Consider the following 25,946-nt stretch of genomic DNA (forward strand, 5'->3'; position numbering starts at 1 on the left):
CTTGTCTCTCCTTCACATACAGAAATGCACAGAACATCCCTTGGAGAAGTAAAACACTATCTGCCTCTTTAGAATACTGTGAGGGATCTCTCAGTGCTGCAGGTTCATGTTAAATCATCTCATCTGCGCAGGCTTTACATTCAGTATGTTGCTCTTTAAATGTATTAATAACTAACGGTTAGATTACGAGCTTTGTGTTATGAGCGGCTCGGTGCTAACTTGCAAGTTATTTCCACCGCTCACCTCCCTATAGCGCTGCTATTACAGGTTTTCAAAAACCCTGCGTTAGCGGGCAATATGGCAGCGTTAAGCTCCATTGAGCTCCATACCGCACTCAAATACCTGCTTTGAGCTGGTTTTACATGCTCGTGCACGATTTCCCCATAGACATCAATGGGGAGAGCCGGCTAAAAAAAAGCATAACACTTGCAATAAAGGAGCGTAAAGCTCTGTAACGCAGCCCCATTGATTCCTATGGGGAAAGAAAAGTTATGTTTACACCTAACAACTTAACATAAACCCGAGTCTAAACACCCCTAATCTACCGCCCCCGACATCGCTGACACCTACATTATATTTATTAACCCCTAATCTGCCGCCCCCGACATCGCCGCCACCTACATTACACTTATTAACCCCTAATCTGCCACCCCTGACATTGCTGACACCTACATTATACTTATTAACCCCTAATCAAATGCCCCTAACATCGCCGCCACCTACCAACACTTATTAACCCCAAATCTTCCGCCCCCAATGTCGCTGCCACTATACTAAAGTTATTAACCCCTAAACCTAAGTCTAACCCTAACCCTAACACCCACTTACTTGAACATAATTAAAATAAATATAAATATAAATTACAATTAATACCTAAATAATTCCTATTTAAAACTAAATAAATACTTACCTGTAAAATAAACCCTAAGCTAACTACAATATAACTAATAGTTACATTGTATCTATCTTAGGTTTTATTTTTATTTCACAGGCAAGTTTGTATTTATTTTAACTAGGTAGACTAGTTAGTAAATAGTTATTAACTATTTACTAGCTACCTAGTTAAAATAAATACAAATGTACCTGTAAAATAAAACCTAACCTGTCTTACACTAACACCTAACCTTACACTACAATAAAATAAATTACATTAATTAAATACAATTAACTAAATTACAAAAAAAAACAAATACTAAATTACACAAAATAAAAAAGAAATTATCAAATATTTAAACTAATTACACCTAATCTAATAGCCCTATCAAAATAAAAAAGCCCCCCAAAAATAAAAAAACCCTAGCCTAAACTAAACTGCCAATAGCCCTTAAAAGGGCCTCTTGCAGGGTATTGCCCCAAAGAAATCAGCTCTTTTACCTATAAAAAAAATACAAACAACCCCCAAACAGTAAAACCCACCACCCACACAACCAAACCCCCCAAATAAAATCCTGTCTAAAAAAACCTAAGCTCCCAATTGCCCTGAAAAGGGCATTTGGATGGACATTGCCCTTAAAAGGGCATTTAGCTCTTTTTCAGCCCAAACCCTAAGCTAAATATAAAACCCACCCAATAAACCCTTAAAAAAAAACTAACACTAACCCCCGAAGATCCACTTACAGTTTTTGAAGACCGGGCATCCATCCTCAACGAAGCCGGGAGAAGTCTTCATCCAAGCGGGCAGAAGTCCTCAATGAAGCTGGGAGAAGTCTTCATCCAAGCAGCAAGAAGTGGTCCTCCAGGCGGGCCAATAGGATTGAGCTTGCATTCTATTGGCTGATTGGAACAGCCAATAGAATGTGAGCTCAATCCTATTGGCTAATTGGATCAGCCAATAGGATTGAAGCTCAATCCTATTGGCTGGGGTATTGCAGGGTATTGCCCCAAAGAAATCAGCTCTTTTACCTGTAAAAAAAAAAATACAAACAACCCCCAAACAGTAAAACCCACCACCCACACAACCAAACCCCCCAAATAAAATCCTGTCTAAAAAACCTAAGCTCCCAATTGCCCTGAAAAGGGCATTTGGATGGACATTGCCCTTAAAAGGGCATTTAGCTCTTTTTCAGCCCAAACCCTAAGCTAAATATAAAACCCACCCAATAAACCCTTAAAAAAAACTAACACTAACCCCCGAAGATCCACTTACAGTTTTTGAAGACCGGGCATCCATCCTCAACAATGCCGGGAGAAGTCTTCATCCAAGCGGGCAGAAGTCCTCAATGAAGCTGGGAGAAGTCTTCATCCAAGCAGCAAGAAGTGGTCTTCCAGGCGGGCCAATAGGATTGAGCTTGCATTCTATTGGCTGATTGGAACAGCCAATAGAATGTGAGCTCAATCCTATTGGCTAATTGGATCAGCCAATAGGATTGAAGCTCAATCCTATTGGCTGATTGCATCAGCCAATAGGATTTTTTCACCTTTAATTCCGATTGGCTGCTTGGATGAAGACTGCCTGCTTGGATGAAGACTTCTCCCAGCTTCGTTGAGGATGGATGTCCGGTCTTCAAAAACTGTAAGTGGATCTTTGGAGGTTATTGTTAGGTTTGTTTAAGGGTTTCTTGTGTGGGTTTTATTTTTAGCTTAGGGTTTGGGCTGAAAAAGAGCTAAATGCCCTTTTAAGGGCAATGCCCATCCAAATGCCCTTTTCAGGGCAATGGGGAGCTTAGGTTTTTTTAGATAGGATTTTATTTGGGGGGTTTGGTTGTGTGGGTGGTGGGTTTTACTGTTGGGGGGTTGTTTGTATTTTTTTACAGGTAAAAGAGCTGATTTATTTGAGACAATGCCCTGCAAAAGGCCATTTTAAGGGCTATTGGCAGTTTAGTTTAGGCTAGGGTTTTTTTTATTTTGGGGGGCTTTTTTATTTTGATAGGGCTATTTGATTAGGTGTAATTAGTTTAAATATTTGATCATTTCTTTTTTATTTTGTGTAATTTAGTGTTTGTTTTTTTTTGTAATTTAGTTAATTTTATTTAATTAATGTAATTAAATTAATTCTAGTGTAAGGTTAGGTGTTAGTGTAAGACAGGTTAGGTTTTATTTTAAAGGTAAATTTGTATTTATTTTAACTAGGTAGCTAGTAAATAGTTAATAACTATTTAGTAACTAGTCTACCTAGTTAAAATAAATACAAACTTGCCTATTAAATAAAAATAAAACCTAAGATAGCTACAATGTAACTATCAGTTATATTGTAGCTAGCTTAGGGTTTATTTTATAGGTAAGTATTTCGTTTTTAATAGGAATTATTTAGTTAATGATAGTAATTTTTATTTAGATTTATTTTAATTATATCAAAGTTAGTGGGTGTTAGGGTTACACTTAGGGTTAGGTTTAGGGGTTTATAACTTTAGTATAGTGGCAGTAATTTTGGGGGCAGCAGATCAGGGGTTAATAATATTTAACTAGTGTTTTTGATGCGGGAGTATGGCGGTTTATGGGTTAATATGTTATTCTAGTGGTGGCGATGTCGGGAGCTGCAGATTAGGGGTTAATAATTTTATTTTAGTGTTTGCGATGCGGGAGGGCCTTGGTTTAGGGGTTAATAGGTAGTTTATGGGTGTTAGTGTACTTTTTAGCACTTTAGTTATGAGTTTTATGGTACAGCTTTGTAACGTAAAACCCATAACTAATGACTTTCAGTTTATGGTACGGATCTTGTAGTTATAAGCTGTACCACTCACTTTGTGGCCGGACAGGCAAACTTGTAATACCGGCACTATGGATGTCCCATTGAAAAAGGACTTTTTGAAAGCTGCGGTAGTTACGTTGCGTTACGGCCAAAAAAGTGTGCAGTACAGATATACCTGAAAGACTTGTAATAGCAGCGGTAGTGAAAAAACAGCGTTATGAATCTTTTTCACTCATAACGCAAAACTCGTAATCTAGCCGAATGATAATAGTGATTTTAAAAACCATACTAAATACACACAGTAAAATTACAGCAGCTAAATAACTACTATTTCCGATCATAATAATTACTGACCTACACACGACGGCTCAGGGCTCCAGCCATTTCCAGTACAAGTGGCTTCTGCATTTCTCTCTGATTTGAACCCAGGATTGCAGCTGTAGGATATTCTGTCGTCTTCTTTGTAAATATTCTTAGGATTTGTCACAACTCCTTTAGATATTTGTGGCTTCTGACAAAATATTTCTGTGTAGGAAAAATATCTGTTATTAACCATTACGTAAAGCAGCAACATATCCAAGTATGGGAGAAACTGTTCTTGTGATTTTACTTCTGGCACATAACTGCTTGTATTATTTACTATATATAGTGTAATTTGATCACTGGTTTTATGTAAGATATTATAGAACTAGAAAAAGCGCAGAGAAGGGGCCAAAGGTTGATAAAGGGAGGGGGAACTTCCGGGCAGCGGCCATGATAGGTCACAGTTTTTAGTGCTGCTCCAGCCTTGATGATCTAGCATGACAAAATAACTTATCAGGATGCCACCTGGCATGACATTTTACACACTATATATGAGCTAATCATCCTCCTTCTGATGATCCCACACCTGTTAAGTTAGCTGTTAGCACCAGAGCTTTTTTTGAGGTTGTGGCCTCCCACCGAACCCCCAGTAGAGTTCCTTCAGGCCTCTGTCATATCACAATGCCAAGGGTGTGTTGCAATACATATATATATAATTCATCTGAGATTATATTTTTCCACTTGAGACTAAGATACATAGGGGGAGATTTAATAAGCAGCTTTCACCAAGCGAAGTTTCCGTCTCGCTGGAAACAGAAGTTAAGAAGCAGCTGTCATAAGACTGCTGCTTCTTAACACTTCAATCACCCCAATCCCATCCGATAGTAATGATTGATGGTCCCTGCTAGTGGCAGATTGGCCACGAATGTGCAGGGGGCAGCATTGCACAAGCATTTCACCCGAATTATGTCCGCTCAACCCATAATAAATCTACCCTCTAGTGTTTGGGAGAATGGCGGAAATCTATGTGGCTATGCAAACCTTACTAAAGGACTTTGAGTGCAAGATGTGCAATAGATTTGATCGTCTACTGTCTTTAATGGAAGACGTAGATGCAGGGAAGGTTATTGATGATCCTGAGTTGGAGGCATCTGCAGCTCATCCTATACAGTGCAGCGACACAAAATTTATCAAAAAACAGCTCCCTGGGGAGGTAGATGCTGTCAGCTTACCGATGGGAACTTCTGTTTGCCACTTACCTACATCTTCGACCCTAGTTCAGAGGGATGTGGCCGGCCCTCAGAAAGAGGATGTCGAATACAAAAGGGCTTGGAGGAAATGCCCTTTGGAGAGAGATATGGGACAACTGATTAGGGCGCCTAAGGAGCAGACCAAAAAAGCTTCTACTGGTACATCTGGACCTCCTAGATACCCAAACAAGCCTGAAGGTCTTCAACCCATCCTGGTGATGCTTCACAACCCCACTACAAATATGCATCAAGGAGTATTGTATTCCTACGGATGTGCAAAGAGAAAGCCCCCTTACATTTTACGGTATGGGGACAGATGTGTACCAGCAGTATGGGAGAAAAATGCTCTGTCAAGTCTTCAGCTCAAACCTCATTATCAACTATGCCACTTTTATAAAACTGGAGTCAGATGACTGCGACACATTTGGGACTTGAGTCAGTATAAGGCTGGTGTATTTATCTGTCTAGGCTGCTGCCTCAGATTTGTTTATTGTTTATTTTCATTTTTTCTAGATTTCCTTTGCCCTCTTTGTTGCCTACATTATCAGTTAAGATGACTCTTTATTATGATTAGATAATCTGATTCTAGGAGACCATACTTTTTCTATTATTTTACACAATATACTCTAGATCCCCCAGCAAGGGTGAAGCATTCAGCCTCCTTTAAAGGTGATTATTTTCTTAGCTTTTAGGCACTTGCACAGTTGGATATTCCTTATTAGCAGCAGAGGGATTGTGTAGTGTGGCCCTGAATATTCATATGCAGATATTCTAACTTAAAATCTCTCTATCAGGATAATGGAGTACCCTATACTTTTTGAATGTTATAGCAAGTTTATTTACTCACTAAAATACATTTTCATGGCATCCAGTTTGATAAAATTGCTCTTACAAATCTTTTCTGTTGACTGATGTAATGATCTTACTAACACTCAATATTTAATCCAAGTGACTAGCACCTATTGATTGTTGGCAGTTAGGCACCAATATGGGTACCTCTCCTGTAGTTCAAAGTCTTCTTGTAATGGCCAGTTTTGCTGCCCAAATTTGATAGATAATCACGCTTACTACAGTCCCAGCCTTAAAGGGACACTGAGCCCAAAATTTTTCTTTTGTGGTTCAGATAGAGCATGCCATTTTAAGCAACTTTCTAATTTAGTCCTATTATCAATTTTTCTTTGTTCTCTTGCTATCTTTATTTGAAAAAGAAGGCATCTAAGCTATTTTTTGGTTCAGACTCTGGACAGCACTTTTTTTCATTGGTGGATGAATGTATGCACCAATCAGCAAGGACAACCCAGGCTTTTCACCAAAAATGGGACGGCATCTAAACTTACATTCTTGCATTTCAAATAAAGATGCCAAGAGAATAAAGAAAATTTGATAATAGGAGTAAATTAGAAAGTTGCTTAAAATTTGATGCTCTATCTGAATCACGAAAGAAAAGAAAAAAATGGGTTCAGTGTCCCTTTAAGCTAATGGTATACTGCAGAACTGTTATATTAGACATTTAATCTTGTGTATAGTTTTGTTGGGCTACTATACTTTACTACGTCTCTAAGATACACTATGGTTTTTATACATACTCATATTTACATGTGAGGTTTAGGAATAAAATGTTTACTGCCTTTTTTTTCAAATTTTGTTACAGGCCTGGGTTAAAAATCATATTGCCATTCTCCAGTTTTCTGATGGTATACATGATGTACCATATCTCTTCTCACAAGTGGTATTCGTCATTGTATATAAGTCTCTAATTAACAGTCTGATAGACACTCACGTCTGTTTTATACTGCCATACCTCCTAAGATATGTAAGTGTCTTATTCTACTAGAATTGTTATACTAATAAGGGCCCAACAGTGGTCCAATGTTTCATACCCCTAAAATCCCGCTACATTCTGACTATATAGTTAGAGGTCCAAGATTGGCCTTCCTTTTCCAATTAGGGATGTTTTTTCCTCATAGTATAATGTTAATGGAGGATTGCGACTACCAGGCTGGAAACAGCAGTCTCTCAGTCTAACTAGATCCATATAATGTTGGGGACTCTAATATTTCTTCGGTTTTGGATCATTATGTATCCTCAATATTCTTGTACATGCACATATTCATACTGTGCTATGCCTGTAAAGCTTTCTTTTGTTACCTCAAAACAAAATATTTTAAAAAAAGTTGATAAGGGGAATGGGAGATTTGAGTTATGAAGAAAGGCTGGAAAGTTTGTAATTATTTACAATGGAAAAGAGGTGTCTCCTAGGTAATATGGTTACATTGTATAAATATATACAGCAGGGGTCAGCAACATTGGCACCCCAGATGTTTTGGAACTACACTTCCTGTGATGCTGAGATACTCTTTAGGCTTCGGTATAGCTTTTCAGCACAACAGGCTTAGGTGCTGCACGTCACCCAGGGACCACTGCCTAAGTCCCCAGTACATAAATCAAAGGAAAAGCAGGCAGGTGACAGCAGATGCAATATTCTTTTATTAAGGAGGTAAAAAAGGCAACGTTTCGGGATTAGTCTCCCTTATTCATGCCATACCTGATACAAACTAACAAGTGACTTATATACATGTGTACCACTAGGTGGCGCTCAAGTGTATTTAACTCTTTCTTATCAAACACTTAACTTACTCATAAGCTTACATTTATACATTTCCAATTCTGTATACATTGCAGTGTATCCATGATTAGTAAAATTACTAATTTCTTATCAAACTTTCACAACAGTTATGATTTACATCTTATCAATAATAATCATAGAAATACTGTAAGGTCCCAGTCTCTATTTAAACCTTTAGGCTCCAGACTCCCTAGTTCATATATCCAATATGCTTCTTGATTAAATGTCCATGTGGGGGGGTTTATATAGGGGAGTCCACCAGATCCGCTAAGGAAAGAATAATTGAACATAAGAGCAATATTAGAACTGGCAATGTGAAAGCTCCTCTAGCTGCCCATTTTATACAAGCAAACCACTCTATAACCACTCTATAAGTCAATTGAAATTTCAAATAATTGACAAAGTTGATATTCCACGTAGAGGGGGGGATAGAGAAATTCTATTAAAGCAAAAAGAAGCATATTGGATATATGAACTAGGGAGTCTGGAGCCTAAAGGTTTAAATAGAGACTGGGACCTTACAGTATTTCTATGATTATTATTGATAAGATGTAAATCATAACTGTTGTGAAAGTTAAATACACTTGAGCGCCACCTAGTGGTACACATGTATATAAGTCACTTGTTAGTTTGTATCAGGTATGGCATGAATAAGGGAGACTAATCCCGAAACGTTGCCTTTTTTACCTCCTTAATAAAAGAATATTGCATCTGCTGTCACCTGCCTGCTTTTCCTTTGATACTCTTTAGGCTGCCAGATGTTTTGGAACTACATTTCCCATGATGCTGAGATACTCTTTAGGCTGCCAGATATTTTGGATCTACATTTCACATTAGGCTGTCTGAGAATCAAGGGAAATGTAGTTCCAAAACATCTGAGGTGTCAAGGTTGCTGATCCCTGATATACAGGAACAATATAAGCAATTATCAGCTGATCAGTTTATTATCAGTAGGATTGTACAAAGGATAAGAGGTCATGCTAAGACAGCGGTCGCCAACCAGTGGTCAGTGAGAAGATGTTGGTGGTCCTTGACACCATCAAGCAGGAATTAATCTCCTCTGATGGTGTCACCCCCGTCGCGCTGCAACTCCCTACAGTGCCTGGCTGGACATTAGTGAAAACCGGGAGAGAAGGAGTTAAATTACAATCTCCCTACGCACGTTGCGTAGTACTGCGTAACTTGCGTAGCTAGATTGTATTTTTAACTCCTCCCGCCCGGCACACTGCTCAGAGGAAGATGCTTCCATTCTAAAGCCAGCAGTCTTGGCTTGAAATAGTGGAATTAAAGTATATAAAAAATAAAATCTTACAACAAAAAAAATCTCTCTTATATTTTATTTATTTTCTTCCCTTTACCTGTCTCTTTGTAGTAGTTTTCCTAATTCCTTCAGATGGACTTACATCACTGTTTGTCTTCCTCCCCTCCATCTTCTTTTTTTTATTTATTAAATATTAATTATTTTTCATTCTAATAATTTTCCACGCACAAAGCCATTCCACCTGAATTCTAGTAATTGCCATCCAGCAGATCAGCCATATCCCACCAGTATTATAGTAATTGCCAGTAACATCAGTCGTGGTTAGCTCACATCCATATTGAGAGCTTTCTGATATAAACTTAATTTATGACTCTGATGTCTGTCCATGATCATAAGTAGTTTTGAATAATTCCTAACTGGGGAGGTAACTTGGAAGTCTTGTGGTCATTTTAAACATAATTCTTTCCCCCCTACTTTCTACCTCTCTGTTTCCAGTTCAAAAGTTGTCACTCACCCTTCATCTGTCATTTGGAAGTATTCTCTCAGTTCTGTCATTCAGTTAATTCCAAAAAATAATTCTTAAAAATTTGTAAATATATACGTAATGTAAACGTAGCTATGGTTATACTAGCTATGTACAGTATGTGTATGTATGTGTATATATATATATATATATATATATATATATATATATATATATATATATATATATATATATATATATATATACACACACACACACATTATAGAGGTTTGTACCTTTTAAAACAAAATCATGTTAGTGGTCCACAGGATTCAAAATTGTGAGTTTAGTGGTCCCTGAAGTCCGAAAGGTTGGCGACCGCTGTGCTAAGAGACTTAGATTAAAGATTAATATTTCACCTACAGCAGCGCAAGGGGCTCTTTACAGTAAGATCAATATGTTTAAAATTGTATATTCAATCTGAATCATAAAATAGTTTTTTTTATTTTTTTTGCAAATTTAAATCAAGTTCAAGCAAGTAAATCAGCCACAAGTTTTCTTCACTTGTTTGTCAAGTAACTTTATTTTAATACTATGGCCCCCATTTATGAAATGCTGGAAGGACAAGGTTAAGTCCTTGCAAACTGCCACCCCGCATCATGAGCAAATGCTTGTGAGGTTGTGTCAACCAGTTGTGCGAGAGCAGGTCTTGTCAATCATCCCAATTGGATCTACTTCCACAGCTTCATATATAGGGCCCTATGTCGCTTTATCACACAATATCAAGCTGCTAACATGGCCAGAGGCGTAACTAGAAACTCTGGGGCCCCGGTGCAAAAATCCATAAAGCCCCCTATTCATAAGGACCCACAGTCACCTATGTGCACACACACATATGGCTTCTGTGATATTAATATTTCACAAGATATGACACTAGAGAGTGTACTAGTTGGCACACAATGTGTTTTATATATACTGATATATATATATATATATATATATATATATATATATATATATATATATATATATATATATATATATATATATATATATATATAAATTCACTATATCAATAGAAAGAAACACGAAGAGGACACAGTAGTGTCCTCTCCAAGGAAAGACAGGGATTTCAGCACTCCAGAAAATTGGGAATCAAGCCTCGATTTGTTTGCTCGATGTAAATGTCAAACACAGCTTTGGAACCATGCAAGCTGAAAATACAGTTTGGGAATCTCCATAAGAAGCAAGTCTTGTATCCAGACCAGGCTATGGTATAAGGACGTAACGGAGAATGAACCGACTATCTAGGAGTCACTCGATAAGTATCTTTGGACTATCGAGTCTAACTTTCTAAATGGAACACATCCCTTGGGAAACCAAGTAACAGAGTGAACTCTGTTTGCAACAGCTTTAATATATGTTGCAACGAAGTATAAGTAACTTTGTAATATGTCCTTTTTGCCTGCTTGATACATTCTATGCTAATGGTTCATATTTGCTGTGATTACGCTAGTAGTATTTTATAAACATAGATCCTGCATAAGTTTTACTATGGTAGCTGAAACCTTTTATTATATTGGTGCTATCCTCTGGTAAGGGTGTTGTCTATTAATACGAAAGTGTAAAAAATAAGCTCTACATGTCAAAAACATTTTACATGTATTTTTCTGCTTATATTTAGAAGTATTAGGCATAGATCCTCAGGTATTTATCTCATGATAACATATTTCCAATCAGTTTGGGTTATCCTCTGAGAGAGGTGTTGCCAATACTTTTTTGCTGCTTTTTAGTTATTTTGTATGGATCCCCTTCTATATCCATGGTAGCAGATTCCTGTGTAATTACAGGGCTACCCACTGGTTTGGGGTGTTGCTAAATAACTTTGCCATAACTATATTTAAGGTTATTACTATTGCATCGTAAGCAACTATTGTGAGCTGGCCAGCTTTTTCTATGTGTTTTTTATATTTTGAAACACTTGATATTTATTTGCACTTGTAATAAAATTCATTTATTAACTATCTATGTGTGGTTTGATTTAGGGGGCCCGGCCGCCGATCAGGTTGCGCTGGGGTGGGGAGCACCAACTCTCACATATATAATTATTTTGAGACTTTATTTTCTTATTAAAGAGTCAATTTTCTGGAGTGCTGAAATCCCTGTCTTTCCTTGGAGAGGACACTAATGTGTCCTCTTCGTGTTTCTTTCTATTGATATAGTGAATTTATGTGTGCATCAGGGTCTGCACCCACATGTATATTGTATAAATCATATTACCCTACTCCACAATAATTTGTATATTTTTATATATATATATATATATATATATATATATATATATATATATATATATATATATATATATATATATATATATATATATACATACATACATACATATATACACACATTTATATATATATATATATACTAGTGGGAAAGCCTGCCCATAGGGTAGTCTATTGTGGTAACGGAACCACCCTGCCATTTTCGGAAAGGCAGTGTATTGTAGTGACAGAACCACCCTGCCATTTTCAGAATCCACCTGGAGGCAGCTTACGCTGTATTCTTTCACCACCCTGCCATCCAGGGGCTCCATTACATATGCAGCGTCGCCCGCAAAATCCGGCGACGCCGGTTTTTGTGCGGTTTTGGTATCCTATATACAGTGCCGCATATAAATGCGGCACGTATATTTCACCCGTCACCCACAATTTTTACTCCCATAGGCTAACATGGGGCCGCGTCGTAAATCGGTATCCAATATCCAGCGCAAGGACTTACGTGGCGAAAATGGAGAAATCTTACTCCATTTTTACCTTGCCATAAAAGGCAGCCGTAACAAGCCTTGCGCTGAGTATGGAAACACCGTAACTCCCGAAAACGCCTGCAAAAATAATAAATATTTGAATAGCCAATAGAATTTCAGTAGCTCTCATCCTATTGACTGATTTGAACAGCCAATAGGATTTGAGTAGCTTTCATGATATTGGCTGATTTAAATTTGAAGAATCAAATCAGCCAATAGGAATTCAAGGGACGCCATTTATAATCGCGTCCCTTGAACTCTCTATCCAGTGTGCGCCGATCGGTCTTCAGTCTTCAGCTCCTCTCCGCGAAGGATGTTCCAGGAAGAAGAAAGACGAGGTCGCCGCTTGGAAGAAGACTTCACCGCCTGGAATAGGACCTTCTCCACCGGACTTCAGGAACGGTGAGTAGCAACCTGTGGCTTAGACTTAGGGTTTTTTAAGGGGTTTTGGGGGGATTTTATTTTATTTAGATAGGGTGGGCAGAAAAAGAGCTGAATGCCCTTTTCAGGGCAATGGGTAGTTTAGGGTTTTTAGTGTTAGGTTATTTTTTTTATTTGGGGGGGTTTGGTGGGTGGGGGTTTTTTTTTACTGTTGGGGGGGTCTTTGTGTATTTTCTTGCAAAATAATTTATTATCTTGGGGCAATGCCCTGCAAAAAGCCCTTTTAAGGGCTACTGGTAGTTTATTAGAGTAGGGGGTGTTTTTATTTGGGGGGGGCTTTTTTATTTTCATAGGGATTAGGTATAAATTTTAAAAATTTGGTAATTTTCTTTTTTATTTTCTGTAATCTTAGATTTTTTTTATTTTCTATAATTGTAGCTTAAAGGGACAGTCTACTCCAGAATTTTGATTAGACTGTCCCTTTAATTTAAACTTAGTTTACTTGTATTTTTAAAGTAGTGTTAGGTTTTTTTAATTTAATAGTAACTTTAGTATTTTGTAAATTAGGTAATTTGGGTTCATTTAGGGGGTGTTAGGTTAGGGGGGTTAGGATAGGGGGTGTTAGTTTAGGGTTTACGTTTATTGCATTGTGGGCTTTGGCGGTTTAGGGGTTAATACTTTAATAGGTTTATTGCGTTGTGGGCTTTGGCAGTTTAGGGGTTAATAGTTTTAATGGGTTTATTGCATTGTGGGTTAATGGCGAATTAGGAGTTAACTGAAGACCGGCGATCGCGGAGCCATGGAGCGTGGAGGATTGCCGCCGTACACTGAATAGTGAATTCAAGGTGCGCGATTAAAGATGGTGTCCCTTGAATTCCTATTGGCTGATTTGATTCTTCAAATTCAAATCAGCCAATAGGATGAGAGCTATTCAAAACCTATTGGCTGTTGAAATCAGCCAATAGGATGAGAGCTACTGAAATTATATTGGCTATTCAAATCAAGCTCCATTCGGAGCTTGAAAATTTGTCCACTGAGTCTAACCCTAAAAGGTTCTTATTACATAAATAGCAAAAAAAATAAGAAGGACAATATAGGTACATTAAAATGCGTGGAGGGTAGCATGATTAATAGTGACAGGGTGAAGGCTGAGGTAATAAACCAGTTCTTTTCTTCAGTATACACAAGAGAGGAATCAATGGACGATACTTTGGAACAAACTAGAACATGCCAGCCCATACCATTAACTGGGTTATGTATAGAGAATATCAGGAACAAACTTGATAATATTAAGGTAAATAAAACTCCAGGCCCAGATGGAATACACTAAGGGTGTTAAGGGAAGTTAGCACTGTTATAGACAAACCTCTACTCTTAATTTTTCAAGTGGGGAAGATATTTGAAGGGATTATAAAGGATTATATTGATGAGCATATTCGTGTAAACAAGATTATGAGTTCAAATCATAATCATGTATAAATAGAACATATTCCGTTATGTAAAGAACATATGGAATATCAGGTTAGCGCAATTGCGAAAATGCAATTGTGTTTGTGCAAGGGAGTTGGGTGTTAGATTTTTTCCCCACTTTTTTTCTCTATTTACTTCTATGGGGGAATACATTAAGGGGCATGCAATATTCAAATTTTCGATTTTTGCGCTAGTCGGGTTACCGCTTGAGCAAAATAAGTTTTCTTTTACTTGTAATACCAGAGCAACCCGACTATTGCAAAAATGAAAATCCTAGCACAGTTTCCTAGCACAGTTTTCGTGATCACAAAAACGTAATATAAGGTGCCACTTGTAATCTAGCCCTAACAGTATAAAATAAAAAGAAGATTATATCTCCCTTCAAGTTGGCAGAAAAAAAATCATCTAAAAAATGAATATACACAAATAGAATTTTTGTTGACACAATGGTTTGTTCCTTGAATGCTTAGCTAAAGAACCCACTAGTTAATTATTTTTAATTTATTCATTTTATTTTAAAGAAACACTAAATGCATTTCATGTGCATGGGGGCTGCCATTTTGGAACCTAGGTTACACTGCAGGTATCTGAAGGACAGTTACTGCACATGTACAAACAGGTCAGCACTGGGATGTAGTGAAAAAATAGATTTAAAGGGACAGTCTAGTATAAATTAAACTTTCATTATTCAGATAGGACTTTTAATTTTAATCAACTTTCCAATTTAATTTTATCATCAAATTTGCTTTTTTCTCTTGGTATTCTTAGTTTAAACTGAACATAGGTAGGCTCATATGCTAATTTCTAAGCCTTTAAGGGCCGCCTCTTATCACATGCTTTTTAAATCTCTTTTCAACACAAAGAGACAGAAAGTACACGTGGGCCATATAGATAACACTGTGTTCAGGCACAGGGGGTTATTTAAGATCTAGCACAATACAATGCTAAATTTAAGACAATAGATAATAAACAGTCACAGTCATGTGATCAGGGGGCTGGAAGAAGGTTCCTAGATACAAGGTAATCAGAGGTAAAAAGTATATTAATATAAATGAGATAAGGGGCAGTCTGCAGAGGCTTAGATACAAGGTAATCACAGAGGTAAAAAGTATATTAATATAACTGAAATAAGGAGCAGTCTGCAGAGGCTTAGATACAAGGTAATCACAGAGGTAAAAAGTGTATTAATATAACTGTGTTGGTTATGCAAAACTGGGGAATGAGTAATAAAGGGATTATCTATCTTTTATAACAATAACAATTCTATGGTAGACTGTCCCTTTAAACGTGGTGGCACTCATGATTAGATGGAGGGGGATAACAGCAATACTATGCTTATAACATGTATTTCATGTTTCATTTAATTCAATAAGTAACTGAAAATGAGTTGCTTTTTGCAATTGTGATAAAACAAATGAACATATCTACTTTCTACTACAGTAATGCGATTTATTACTGAAATTGTACGTAATAAAGATTCAGGGAAATGCAGGAATAGAACATCAGGTGTATGAAAGGAACTTACCTTTACATGTCGGTGGATTAGCGCTCCATTCTCCCTCAGATGTGCAGAATATTTCTCTAGCTCCATCAATCTTAAATCTGGGGTTTTTACATTCAAACCGTACGACCTGACCAACAGAATACTCATCATCGTCAAACGAAGTGGACAAGAGGTTTACTCCTGACTCCATCTCCACTGGTGGGCATCTTTTAACTGAAATAAAGTAAAAATTGTTTTTAGAGATAGTACAGAACTACTATAATTATATCATTCAACTCCTCAATGCAAAATAAAAAAGAAGAAGTCCCTCCAGCCCAATATGTAAATCATCAGACCTTTATTGCTTCATGGTCCCAAAATACAAACAACAATGTTTCAGACCTCTCACAGGTCCTTAGTCATGTCTACAAATGTACATACAATGGCTACCTTTATACCTGAATCTAGGTATTAGGACACACCCACATCCTGTATGGTAACTACCATCTAATGGTTATAATGTATAATAGCAGTGACACATATTGCATTTTATTCTCTTAAAGACATAGTACCATAAGGTGTGTTATATATTAAAAACAAATTGTAGTAACAATATATACAAAAATTAAAAACAATGAGCGCACTACCCATAAATATCAGAAACTTTGATCAAGATAAGAAAAAGGCAAATCCCAAATAGAATTTGCATACATATTGTCATTGCCTAAACAGGGACCAATTGAAGTCTTTAGTAAGACCCTTTGGTGTAAGAGTCTGCAATTTATGAATCCAATACATTTCTCTAGTTTTTAATAGATTTTCTCGATCACCCCCTCCTGGGAATTTCTACTTTTTCAATGATTTAAAAGCGCAACTGGTTAATACTATGGCCCTTTTCAAGGAAATGCAAAGATGCTGGTGCTTCCTTGTTATTACATCTTATATTTTATTTGTGTTGTGTTATCCGTTCACCAGCCTCCCTTGTCGACTCTCCAATGTAATACAGAGAACATGCACACTTAATCATATATATGATGTAATTTGCTCTGCATGTTAGAAATGTATTTATTTTATATTTTTTACCTTTCTGAGGATGATAAAAATAACTGCCTTTAATCATGGAGTGTGCTGCAACTCAGACAGGAAAAACAACCAGTTTTCTTGCTTCCATTTGTTTTTTGCACATTAATTTTACCACTGCCTATATCTGCACGTACTAGACAATCTTTTAGAGTTTTATTTCTCCTATATGCAGCAAAGTCAGTAGGGAGAACAGCACCACTGTCAGTGCACGGTAAGAGGGGATATACTGCAGTATCCCAGTGAAGTATATCAATACATGAAGATACCGGCACAGTAGGATAAAAAATATATATCTTTATTAAAGACCTTTGTAAAATAAGCAACGTTTCGGGGTTAACCCCTTAATCATGCTATCACAATGATAGCATGATTAAGGGGTTAACCCCGAAACGTTGCTTATTTTACAAAGGTCTTTAATAAAGATATATATTTTTCTCCTATATGCAGGCTATTACACAGTGGAGCACAAATATCTATTTCATCAAAGCAATATTTATCGCTCCATTTGTAATCTGGCGTTAGTGTTTAATGTCCCGTTAATAGATTCCCTAGCATTTATATTTTGCACCACAGCACCAACATAGCTGCACAGTAGCTAATAAACATGCAGCTATAGTTTAAAGAGACAGTATTCTATAAAATTGTTTTTCCCTTAATGTGTTTCCAATAACTTTTTTTGCCAGCTACAGAGTATTAAATGAATGAGATTTGCATTTTATGTTTATTTGTGTATATGATTTTGTGTTTTGAAGTCACAACCTAATAAAATGGGTTGAGCTTGTAGGTATAATCAGCCCTCCTTACTTTATCACATTGTGTACATATACCTGCTTCTTTATCTTATATCTGTTCATAAACCAATCACCAATAATAACATTGTATTACCTTATCTCTTCTATACCCCACTGGGAGTGTAATTTCTTCTGCTGGCTGTGTTTACACAACTTTGCCTTAAGGCCAGAAACTTTCAGGATAGGTGTGGATACAACAGGCTAAATCTACTATTTCAAATGCCAATATAAGGGTAAAGGAAATACTTGTAAACAATTTATTACACTCCTGCAGGTAAAGTGGATCATTGGGAACAAATTAAAGGGGAGAAAATGTTTGAGTAAACTGTCCCTTTAAGTTTATAGTATTGTTTTTCAGGTGCTTTCAGCTATAGATTACTTATACAGACTGTTAGAATTGGGGGTACACATACGGTGGGGCTGTGTATCTATGAAATTAAGTGTTGAATAAAAAGTACTATTTCATTATCTCAGCATTAAAAATAATAGAATTAATTGTCAGCGGTGCAACGGTTGTTGAGATATAAATGTTTAAATTCCTTTTTTTCAAAATATGTTTAGTATGCACTTAAAAGAAATAGCTGAAAACATGCTCAGAACATTTTAGCAGCAGAGGATTGTGGGAATTCCAGATTTGTATGGTGGATCGTATCTGATCGGGTCGATTGCTGTCCACGGACTCAGAGCAGGCGGACAGGTTATGGAGCAGCGGTCTTTAGACCGCTGCTTCATAACTTCTATTTTCTTCTCTTTCCGGGGAGCCTGCAAAGGGCCCCTATGTGTCAGAATTACACTGGAAGTTTTTCTTTTTTTTCTTTCACTTTTTAATAATGGAGATTTTATTTTAGCAAACAACCTAAACTGCACTTTAAATGTAAGTTCACTTTTAGGGGCATATTTATCAATGTGCGAGCGGACATGATACAAAGTAGCGTATCATGTCCGCTGCACATCGCTGTCGGCATTTATCATTGCACCAGCAGTTCTTGTGAACTGCTGGTGCAATGCCGCCCCTGCAGATTTGTGGCCAATCGGCCGCTAGCAGGCGGACAAGTTATGGAGCAGCGGTCTTCATAACTTCTGTTTCGGGGCAGCCTTCAGGAGCTGGATAAATATCCCCCTTAGCCATTATTCTTTCACATTGGATCATTAAACAGTGTATAATACAGATGTAAAGTTGCTGCTGTTGGTTTTTCTGTAACTTACCCTCACAGTGAGGAACGGCACCACTCCAGCCGTTCGCAGTACATTGTCTGGTCTTCTGTCTGCTCAACATTTGGTACCTGGTAAGTGACAGAAGTGTGACATTATTATTAGAAATATTTCAAGTCATATATTAATCTGTTAAATAAAGGTGCAGTCTTAATAGCTAAACTACTACTCTATAAAGCTTACCTTAAAAGGGTTAACAAGGAAGTGCACATTATATAATGATTTGCTATGAGTGCTGTAATTATGTTTAAATCACATTAAGCACTTATAGAGGGGTAATAGCACTAGGAAGACTCAATGAAAAATGAGTTGCAAGATAAGCAACTTGCCCAATATAGAAATATATTTAAAGTAGGTATTGAATTGTTAAAGGGATACAAAATAAAAAAAAATATTTAATGTAATTGTAAGCAACTTTCTAATTTACTCCTATTTTCTATTTTTCTTTGTTCCCTTGCTATCTTTATTTAAAAAGCACAAATGTAAAGCTTAGGAGCCAGTCCATGTTTGCTTCAGAACCTGGGTTATGCTTGCTTATTGGTGGCTAAATGTTGCCACCAATAAGCATTCGCTATCCAGGGTGCTGAACCTAAAATGGGCCGGCTCCTAAGCTTTACATTCCTGCTTTTTAAATAAAGATACCAAGAGAACAAAGAAAATTTGAAAATAGGAGTAAATTAGAAAACTGCTTAAAATGACTGCTCTATCAGAATCATGAAAGGAAAAATGTGGGTTTAGTGTCCCTTTAATAGAGAATATGACACAAAGTAACCATTCATTCCATAATCTTTATTAACAGAATTGATACTCACTCATACCATTCAAAACACTAGAACTCTGCAGAGTCAGTCTGAAGTGGAGAAGTGTGTGTGTCACCCTGCACTTAGGGCTAAGCGATTACCAATATGATTTAGCTATATAGAGCCTCAGTGTGACAAGTCATTGTGGGATTGATTAAACTAAGTCCTCTCTATAATAGGTAAGGATAGTTGTGTTGCTCCTTGATGTAAATAGAGGGGTTGTAAAGTCAGCTGTGGTTATTAAAAGATGAAATGCTCAAATATCGGTATCATGTATTATCAAACATATCAGTTAGACCAGTCATACAGAAACGGAGCAACAAAAACTGTCCCTTATCAACTAAACTCCTTCCATAGAGGGAACCTGATTAATAGTTACCTTGCCCTATGCTGATCAGACATTAAAGTGTCAGTAAACCTAAAAAATAATGTTATATAATTCTGCACATAGTGCAGAATTATATAACATTATATTAGCAGCAGTTTTATGCAATCTAATATTGCCTGTCAATTTTTATTAAAAAAGACTGTTTTTCAGACCCGCTCTCTGTGCTCTTCTGAGCGGGTCTGTTTTTATCACAGAGCGCATCTGGCCAGCTGTCTAGTCAGAGCCTGGCCCGACCGCGCCATTACACTACTGTCTGACAGCGGGAGCGAGCTGCACTGAGAGTAATGGCGCGGTCGGGCCGGACTGTGACTAGACAGCTGGCCAGATGCGCTCTGTGATAAAAACAGACCCGCTCAGAAGAGCACAGAGAGCGGGTCTGAAAAACAGTCTTTTTTTATAAAAATTTACAGGCAATATTAGATTGCATAAAGCTGCTGCTAATATAATGTTATATAATTCTGCACTATGTGCAGAATTATATAACATTATTTTTTAGGCTTACTGGCCCTTTAACACACCAGATCTCTAGTATCATTCACATTTTCTGTAATTAATCACAATATCATATTGCACACACAAATATTAGATCTCTACTGGAGAAAAGTTCTCTTAGACAGTTCCCCAGACACGTGTTTCACAATCACGCTTCCTCAGAGGGTATACGTGCCGACTTATCAGTTCACGAATCATGCCTCTCATGTCTGATACAGCACACAGAGAAAGTCCAGCACTCACAAGCACTCAGCTAAGATTAAAAGCAATAATGGAAGAGTTAGTTACCGCATCTGGCCAAATGGGGTTAACTGCCTGTGACTCTGGGGACAGTGCAGCTTCCCGAGAGTGCTATTGAGCACCCAGGGCTGTGCATGTTGCAGGGTCATGGGGTGTGTACCTAGTCCAGTCTGAGAGTGCAGTCCCCTTACGTGTTTTGTATGTTGCTAGGGTGATTACATAAGTCTGTGCACCCTTCACTTTTTCCCAGTTTGTTTGGTTGAGAGCTTGCATTGTGTGACTGTTTAGAGACCCAGGTTTTGGAAGAGACCTTCACGTGGTACCTGGGCTTGTCCCATTTGGTCAAAGGCGGTAACTAACTCTTACATTTTTGCTTTTAATCTTAGCTGAGTCCTTGTAATTGAGTGTTGGACTTTCTCTGTGTGTTGTATTAATTTGTTTTGTAATTTTTCCTATGGGCCTTGCACCCAGACCTGTCTGGGGTTAACTGCCTATGACTCTGGGGACAGCTTCCCGAGAGTGCTATTGAGCACCCAGGGCTGTGCATGTTGCAGGGTCATGGGATGTGTACCCACTCCAGTCTGAGAGTGCAGTCCCCTTCCGTGTTCTCATGTCTGATAGGTAACATGAGCAGCAAAGGTTTGTGTTGATAGGCTTAAGAGGACGTCAATCATATGAAAGCACCCAATCGAGGTGCACATAGTATATACTGGGTAAAATGCAAATATGCAGTTAGCAATTTACTATCTGGCATCTTCCCAGTCTATATAAGTGTTATTATGCATCCTTCAAAAAAAGGGGGGGAAATGGAGATTTAATCATAGCAATATAATTTTACATATCTACAATCTAAGCACATGCTTTTGAATTATTAGTGCATGCAGATTGACTAAATCCCCTATTCATGTAGTGACCTTGTCAGCCTACACTTGCTGTTCTGGAGCATTTGTTATTTGTTCTATTGTCTTAAAGGGATATGTATGCTATTTATATTGTCTTTTCTACTAAAGCATAGTTTATCTCATCATTAACTATAAAAAGTGATTATTAGGGCTTTTCTTGCTGTTATATTGGTATTATATTCAATAAAATAGCATGAATGTGAAGGTGATAGAAATGTGCTCTTCTAATTAAAAAAAGGAAAACATAATGGGGAATACTGACAGTTAGCACAAGATTAACACCACTTCACTGACAAATATACACAAAATGTCATTTTAATTTATCATATAGTAAAAAATGTCCCTAATTATTTTCACTATCAGTATTCCCCATTATGTTTTCCTTATTTAATTAGAATAGCACATTTCTATCACCTTCACAAGTTCATAAGTGTGCAGTGTTTTCTCCCCAGTCTGGCTACGATTTACATAAAACGGACACTAAACCCAAATTTTTTTTTTCTTTCATGATTCAGATAGAGCAGCAATTTTAAGTAACTTTCTAATTTACTCCTATTATCAATTTTTATTCTTTCTCTTGTTATCTTTATTTGAAAAAGAAGGCATCTAAGCTAAAGAGCCTGTCAATTTTTGGTTTAAACCCCTGGACAGCACTTGTTTATTGGTGGGTGCATTTAGCCACCAATTAGCAAGCACAACCCAGGTTGTTAACCAAAAATGGGCCGCATTCTAAACTTACATTATTGCTTTTCAAATAAAGATATCAAGAGAATGAAGAAAAATTGATAATAGGAGTAAATTAGAAAGTTGCTTAAAATTGTTGCTCTATCCGAATCATGGAAGACAAAATGTGGGTTTAGTGTCCCTTTAAATTATGTTCCTTAGTGTGCTTTGTCTCAGTTGTGTTCTATTAACGCTTCAGTCTTCCTTACTAGCTCTTCCAAGACTAACTATACTGTATTTGCCTATTGTGTGTAACCCACAACTTACTTCTGCTTAATCATATTGCATATATCCATTCTGTTCTACTGTGATTTACTTATTTTCCTTTCCATTCATCACCTATACCAGTCTGTAATCATGAACTGTATCTTGCTAATATTTATTTGTCAGTGATACAGATTCCTGGGTCAGTCTTCTCAATGTCCTACCATTACCCAGAGGGTTTACCTCCCCTACGTTACTACTCCATAGTATAACTATAGACCGCTCAAAGCCTGGTTCTTTTAGTTTTCATCTGTTTGTGCTGAATACGACCCTTATGTGTTTTATTGTTATAACTGCAACTCTGTTCAAATGATCGTGTTGTGTGCTTTATGATGTCACATGTAATATAATTTAACCAGACTCACCCGTCATCACACTTGTATTCCACAACTGCTCCAAACACAAATTCAGATTCTTTTGTGAGTTCAAATGTTCCAAAATCAATGTCTCCAGGGTGACCACATGACTTCACTATAAAATGTGTTTAAAAAAATAATTCAGTTGGTTGATGAATTGGACACGTTATTTTAGGTGAAAAAAACCACACTGATATTCTCTGTTTGTATCATACAACTGATTATGGGTTCTGTAGAATTGAAAGGGACTGTAAACATAATACATTTCTGTTGTGTTGCTATAGAACAATATATCAGCCATTTCTAAATGTCTGTAAAACAAATGAACATCTTGTTTGCTGCAAATGTTTTTCAATATCCAAACTCCATCACCCGTTTACCTTATTTGGAGCCAATCCGGGCTTAAGTTTGCAGACAACAAGGGTAGTCACATTCATAATATTAGTATAAATTGTATAGGTTTGCAGTTATTATCAGTTAAAACCAATTAGGGACAGATATGTAGCAGGTTTAGCGTCAAGAAATTAGCAGGTGCATTTTTAGAAACTCCTCAATCTTCAGAGTTAAATTACATGAAAAAGGGGCAAAATAAGGCCTAGATTTGGAGTTCGGCGGTAGACGTCAAAACCAGCGTTAGAGGCTCCTAACGCTGGTTTTGGCCGCCCGCTGGTATTTGGAGTCAGTGATTAAAGGGTCTAACGCTCACTTTACAGCCGCGACTTTTCCATACCGCAGATCCCCCTACGCCATTTGCGTAGCCTATATTTTCAATGGGATCTTTCTAACGCTGGTATTTAGAGTCGTTTCTGCAGTGAGCGTTAGAGCTCTAACGACAAAATTCCAGCCGCCTGAAAATAGCAGGAGTTAAGAGCTTTCTGGCTAACGCCGGTTTATAAAGCTCTTAACTACTGTACCCTAAAGTACACTAACACCCATAAACTACCTATGTACCCCTAAACCGAGCTCCCCCCACATCGCCGCCACTCGATTAAAAATTTTAACCCCTAATCTGCCGACCGCCACCTACGTTATACTTATGTACCCCTAATCTGCTGCCCCTAACCCCGCCGACCCCTATATTACATTTATTAACCCCTAATCTGCCCCCCACAACATCGCCGCCAGCTACTTAAAATAATTAACCCCTAATCTTCCGACCGCAAAGCGCCGCCACCTACGTTATCCCTATGTACCCCTAATCTGCTGCCCTAACATCGCCGACCCCTATGTTATATTTATTAACCCCTAATCTGCCCCCCACAACGTCGCCGACACCTACCTACACTTATTAACCCCTAATCTGCCGAGCGGACCTGAGCGCTACTATAATAAAGTTATTAGCCCATAATCCGCCTCACTAACCCTATCATAAATAGTATTAACCCCTAATCTGCCCTCCCTAACATCGCCGACACCTACCTTCAATTATTAACCCCTAATCTTCCGATCGGAGCTCACCGCTATTCTAATAAATGTATTAACCCCTAAAGCTAAGTCTAACCCTAACACTAACACCCCCCTAACTTAAATATAATTTACATCTAACGAAATAAATTAACTCTTATTAAATAAATTAATCCTATTTAAAGCTAAATACTTACCTGTAAAATAAACCCTAATATAGCTACAATATAAATTATAATTATATTATAGCTATTTTAGGATTAATATTTATTTTACAGGCAACTTGGTATTTATTTTAACTAGGTACAATAGCTATTAAATAGTTAAGAACTATTTAATAGTTACCTAGTTAAAATAATTACAAAATTACCTGTAAAATAAATCCTAACCTAAGATATAATTAAACCTAACACTACCCTATCAATAAAATAATTAAATAAACTACCTACAATTACCTACAATTAACCTAACACTACACTATCAATAAATTAAATAAACACAATTGCTACAAATAAATACAATTAAATAAACTAGCTAAAGTACAAAAAATAAAAAAGAACTAAGTTACAGAAAATAAAAAAATATTTACAAACATAAGAAAAATATTACAACAATTTTAAACTAATTACACCTACTCTAAGCCCCCTAATAAAATAACAAAGCCCCCCAAAATAAAAAATTCCCTACCCTATTCTAAATTAAAAAAGTTACAAGCTCTTTTACCTTACCAGCCCTGAACAGGGCCCTTTGCGGGGCATGCCCCAAGAATTTCAGCTCTTTTGCCTGTAAAAAAAAACATACAATACCCCCCCCCCAACATTACAACCCACCACCCACATACCCCTAATCTAACCCAAACCCCCCTTAAATAAACCTAACACTAATCCCCTGAAGATCTTCCTACCTTGTCTTCACCATCCAGGTATCACCGATCGGTCCTGGCTCCGATATCTTCATCCAACCCAAGCGGGGGCTAGACATCCACTGAAGAAGTCCAGAAGAGGGTCCAAAGTCTTCCTCCTATCCGGCAAGAAGAGGACATCCGGACCGGCAAACATCTTCTCCAAGCGGCATCTTCGATCTTCTTCCATCCGGAGCGAAGCGGCAGGATCCTGAAGACCTCCAGCGTGGAACATCCATCCGGCCCGACGACTGATCGACGAATGACTGTTCCTTTAAGGGACGTCATCCAAGATGGCGTCCCTCGAATTCCGATTGGCTGATAGGATTCTATCAGCCAATCGGAATTAAGGTAGGAATTTTCTGATTGGCTGATGGAATCAGCCAATCAGAATCTAGTTCAATCCGATTGGCTGATCCAATCAGCCAATCAGATTGAGCTCGCATTCTATTGGCTGATCGGAACAGCCAATAGAATGCGAGCTCAATCTGATTGGCTGATTGGATCAGCCAATCGGATTGAACTTGATTCTGATTGGCTGATTCCATCAGCCAATCAGAAAATTCCTACCTTAATTCCGATTGGCTGATAGAATCCTATCAGCCAATCGGAATTCGAGGGACGCCATCTTGGATGACGTCCCTTAAAGGAACAGTCATTCGTCGATCAGTCGTCGGGCCGGATGGATGTTCCGCGCTGGAGGTCTTCAGGAT

At 37.5% G+C, this 25,946-nt stretch overlaps 1 protein-coding gene across 2 annotated transcripts in view; it reads right to left on the reverse strand.

The window, feature by feature from the left end:
* CFH (complement factor H) overlaps positions 1-25,946 on the reverse strand; it is a 379,102-nt gene that overhangs the window by 307,791 nt on the left and 45,365 nt on the right. For both annotated transcript variants that reach the window (XM_053693829.1, XM_053693830.1), the window contains exons 3-6: positions 22,938-23,043; positions 18,758-18,834; positions 15,720-15,911; positions 3,983-4,153 (exon numbers count right to left, since the gene is read on the reverse strand). In XM_053693829.1, the coding sequence (XP_053549804.1) occupies positions 3,983-4,153; positions 15,720-15,911; positions 18,758-18,834; positions 22,938-23,043 (546 nt within the window). The remainder of the gene's footprint in view (positions 1-3,982; positions 4,154-15,719; positions 15,912-18,757; positions 18,835-22,937; positions 23,044-25,946) is intronic.

The sequence above is a fragment of the Bombina bombina genome, chromosome 10, assembly GCF_027579735.1.
Source record: "Bombina bombina isolate aBomBom1 chromosome 10, aBomBom1.pri, whole genome shotgun sequence".
NCBI classification, from domain to species: Eukaryota; Metazoa; Chordata; class Amphibia; order Anura; family Bombinatoridae; genus Bombina; species Bombina bombina.